This window comes from Chrysemys picta, unplaced genomic scaffold (genome assembly GCF_011386835.1).
Source record: "Chrysemys picta bellii isolate R12L10 unplaced genomic scaffold, ASM1138683v2 scaf2316, whole genome shotgun sequence".
Taxonomy (NCBI): domain Eukaryota; kingdom Metazoa; phylum Chordata; order Testudines; family Emydidae; genus Chrysemys; species Chrysemys picta.
Window position 1 is genome coordinate 2,951 of NW_027055019.1, and position 4,520 is coordinate 7,470.

General features: G+C 50.9%; 1 protein-coding gene across 1 annotated transcript; it reads right to left on the bottom strand.

The window, feature by feature from the left end:
- Nucleotides 1–2,025: 2,025 nt before the first annotated feature.
- LOC135980239 (maestro heat-like repeat-containing protein family member 7) lies at nt 2,026–3,220 on the bottom strand. Its single transcript, XM_065580283.1, has 3 exons — nt 3,057–3,220; nt 2,359–2,496; nt 2,026–2,189 (listed from the first exon to the last, which is right to left on the bottom strand). The coding sequence occupies exons 1-3, from the start codon at nt 3,209–3,211 to the stop codon at nt 2,054–2,056; spliced, it is 429 nt and encodes a 142-aa protein (XP_065436355.1). The 5' UTR covers nt 3,212–3,220; the 3' UTR covers nt 2,026–2,053.
- Between the last annotated feature and the right edge of the window lie 1,300 nt (nt 3,221–4,520).

Below are 4,520 nucleotides of genomic sequence, written 5' to 3' on the forward strand. Positions count from 1 at the left end.
GGGGGTAGCCCTGCCCCCTAGCCACTCCCTCCCACTTCCCGCCCCCTGACAGCCCCCCCAGAACCCCCGACCCATCTAACCCCCCCCCGCTCCCTGTCCCCTGACTGCCCCCCTTCTCCAACTCCCTGGCCCCCTTACCGTGCCACTCAGCTTAGAGCAGGTGTCTGGCTCCACGCCCCAAGGAGCGCCCCGCCCGAGCGCTGCCGAGCGGCGTGCTGTGGCTGTGGAGGAGGGGGGGAAGCGGGGGAGGGTCTCTGGCCGCCGCTGCCAGCCCTGCCGCCGCGTTCCCTCACAGGCGCACAGCCCCGCCCCCCAGCGCTGCCAGGCGGCGTGCTAAGGCTGCAAGGGATGCGGGGGGGGGGGCAGGGAAGGGGCTTTGACTGCCGAGGCCCCAATGCGAGCGGCGCTGGGCCGCCCTGTCAGCCTCTTTTCGGTCGATAAATAGCCGACTGGGGGGAAATCCCGGACATTTTTAGATTTTTAGAAATCCCCCCCGGACGGCTATTTAAAGAGCGAAAAGCCGGACATGTCCGGGGAAACCCGGACGTGTGGTAGCCCTAGGAGAATGATAACGTCCACCTGAAATCCAAGCAGTAAAATCCCATCTAAAATACTCTCCGAGGAAAGATCTGCATTGAGGGGCCGTTGTGATCCCCGTTCCTGCTGGGGAAATGGAGGCACCGAGAGGGTCAGCAAGCCAGCAGCAGAGGTGGGCTCAGAACACTGTGCCTCACTGCCTGCCCAGAACTCAGTCCACTGGGTCACAGCCACCTCGTCGTTTTCCAGTTAACCAAGCCTGGGCTCTCACCTTCCCTGGTTGGGTTGCCAGGATGCCGAGTCCTCTTAGACCAAGTGAACGGAAAACTGGGCTGGGGTGTTTTGTCCACTCCTCGAGACGGTCCAAAGTGTCTGGATGTGGGAGCTTCTTGGCCTCTTCGTAACGCAGAAGCTGAAAATAACACAGAGCGAATCAGCAGCAGGGTGCTTACCGGAAAACTTTGTGTGTCGGTTCTCTGGAGAGGCATCATAACCTCCATGTTGTACCGTCCATTGCTATACATCAGCCCCACTTTGTGTGTGACACCCAGTCCTCCCACTGACTTCCTGGCCGTTAGCACTAGACTCAGCCATAGGCGCTGGCAGAGCTGCTCTACCCTCCAGGAGAACATGTAGGGCAACAAAATGTTCAGTGACCATTTGTATGGCGGACTCTTGTGCATCTGGGGGTTTGCCAAGAGCAGCCTAACCCCTCGTGGTGACCCTGTGAAGCAGAACAAGCCGCTCTGAGATAACGCGAAAGCTGGGACTGAGAAATCAAACCCCTGAGTTGAAATCCTGACCCCACTGAAGTCAGTGGAAGTTTTGCCTTTGATCTCAATGGGCCCAGGATTGGACTCCTGGTGAGGAGAGAATTAAACCCCATCCCTTAATGAGTTAGATGAGGAGACAATCCCTGAAAACTGTCAATAGGAACTAGCCAGACAGAACCCGTGGAAATGGGGAGGACAACCTAGCGATGGACTATAGAGCCACCTCATTCCTGGTGATGTGCCTCTAACTAACCCATCCAATAGAGAAGGTTAAAGATTGCTCGCCACATTCAGAGCTAATGATCCTGCATCTGGTGGAGCTTTTACCATGATCCTCTCTCCTCCATACCCACTCTCAATGCCCCTCTTTGCTTTTCCTTAGTGACTTCGCAGGGAGGAACCTTTCATGGACCTGCAGAAAGGCTGATGCCGACAGGAGACCCAGCTGCCCTTCGGGAGAGTCCAGGCTGATGCTGTTCTACAGAACCGTAGTTTCTTGGATATTCTCATCAGGCTCCTGATTACAACTTTGGAGCAACCAATGATCCCCTAAAGGATCCATCTCAGATTTTACACTGAGCGTGCTGGGACAGGACTGGGGGAGCTAGTCAGTGCTGCATGGACACCTGGCAATGTGGACATGACCAATAAAGCTCATCGTTTATGTAGCGCAATAATGAGTCTCAAAGGCTTGATTTAAGGAGTTGCTCACTAATCTAGGACACAAGACCCAATTGCTCTCATCAGCTAATGAAACTTACTTCTACAAAGAAGGCCATCATGGTCAGCCTGTGTTTCTTATCACCTCTGTCGAGGAGCGGGATCACTAGGTCCAGCAGCATCCTTGTGGTCTCAGGGCAAGCATAGTGCACCATGGCTCTGTGACACAAAGCAGAAATACCTTTGATAGTAAGGGAAGAAGCACGTTCTGCAACAAGGGGGTGAGGGGTCAGCTTGGGACCACATGGCAGCCCGAAGTGAGGAATGTTTCATTTTGGAATTGCCCCCACTAGCAGGACTGACTGCATGGAAAATGCTTGTGTATTACCTGGCCAGCAGGCTCACCCCATGGAGGTGATCTTGGGGGCTTTGTAGGAGGATCCAGCCTTGCTCCTTCTCCATAACAGTCAGCTCGGAACGGCAGCCAACACAGAGAAGCAGCATCTTTATAGCCTCCACTGCAGAGCTAGATTCAAACAACACACCAGCGTGACTGAGTGCCAGGAGCCCCCTCATGGTAGGTCTGTCAGGGAGTGACGGATTCACTTGTGTGTGGAAAGACACACCAATGGTTTAAATAGAGCTTAGGAAGGCACAGGTTCGTGACTGGGGTTCCTAGGCACTATAGTAATACAATTTAATAATATGAAGAAAGAGAAAGAGTTCTGAGCAAATCCTACAGACAATTGCACATCAGCACTAGGGCATGTCAATGTCACAGAACAGGAGAAGTTCCGCCCTTTAGTGTCGGACCCACATTCCTTTGACACACTGGCAAATTGGCTCCCACTAATTTCTCCCCATAGCTGCTGGGATAGTCTTTCTACTTCCTCTGCAGTGCATTGGTCGGTATGTCATTTACCACTGAGAGACACCCTTGCAACCTAAGCCCTGCCTGCTAACTCCCTCAGAATTAGAGAGTTATGGAAAACCTGCAGGGGCCACATGAGAGCTGGAGAAGAGAACTATGACTTCTCTATGACTGTCCATGTAATTAGACCGTTGACTTTCCAGTAGGCGCAGTACCTGGTGTGGAGGCTCTGCCGGCTGCTTTCCCTTCCAGAGACTTTATCCCCTGGTATGCTCTGTCCCAGGCTGAAATGGATTTCAACAAGAAGCGCCATTAGCAGCTGAGGATAGAGGCGGGTTGTGGCATCTCTGGACTTGCTCACCGAGATCATCTCATAGAGGGCGCATGTAGCCTGAAGAGGGAACAAGACAGACACAAGCTTACTTGGAAATCCTACTCCCTCCTGCGTCAGTTCTCAGGACTTCCTGCTTCTGTGCTACGAAACTCCCCTGATTCATGGAGAAACAAACCGAGTTAAACTGCCCTGAGCAGCAGGGCGGGGGAAGCCGGGCACTGGCAGGTTGAAGGCTTTGCCTTGTGGAGTCTGATGACACTAGGCTGCATTGCCACACAGGGGACCTAGCTTTGATTTCGGATCTCGCAGAGCTTCCTGACCTGCAGGGGCTGCAGAGACAGCATGCTTGGGGTGGGGGTAATGCCTCATGGGACTAAGAATGGGAGAGAATAAATTAATGAAAAGAAGAGTGGCTCTTTCATCAGCTTCCTTGGCATCTTTCTTCTCCCTTATTTGGACTTCCACCGTCATTCTTTCATGCTTGCATTGTTTCTTGGCTTCCAAGTGCCTCAATGGGGCCTTTTCTTCTGCATCTGGGGTCTAGGGGGGCTGAGACCCTGCTTTTTGGTCAAAGTCCATGAGCAAATCTCTCAGTTCGTGTTCTGCGGCTTTCTTCTTAACAGATAGCCCCCTTTCTTTACATACTTTTTCAAGTTCTTTTGAGTCAAGACTCTCATAGGATTGTGATTCACCCATTGTAACTCATCTTTAACCCTTAAAACTCTCCATATCAAATTTAAACTTTAAATAATGTTGGGTTATGATCTTTAAGCCCAATTGACCTGTGGCATGTGACTCCTGTGCTGACTACGCCAATTGTCACGCTCTCTGGAGTGGTTCACAACTGTGAATGCCAATCTTAGATCATACTGTCATAAAACAGGGCAGGCACCCCAAACTAGTAGTATATTCTATAATTGGATTTCACAAAGCCAGTAACAATTGTGCATTCCTGGATTACAGTACCAGTTTTACCAAGGACAGTCTTACCACAGACAGTCCCCTTAGACATTCCAGCCTATCTTGCCACCCAGACAAACTGAACTTTGTGATTAAAGGTTATTAAAACCAAAAATCACACCACATCAGGTTACTCCCAACCCCAAAGGGTCAGTCACTTACCCTAGGTCAATTGGTACTCTGGATCTCACACCAAAAACAACACTGGCAGCCAATTCTCTAGTAAACTAACTAAAGATTTATTAGCTAGGAAAAATAAATGAGAGTTATTGAGAGGTTAAAGCAGGTAAAATACATTAACAGGTGAGTCAAAATTTGTAAATCCCAAATGATAGCGGAGATGTAGTAATCTCTTGGTTTCCTAAAAGTCTTTTCAGGAACCCAG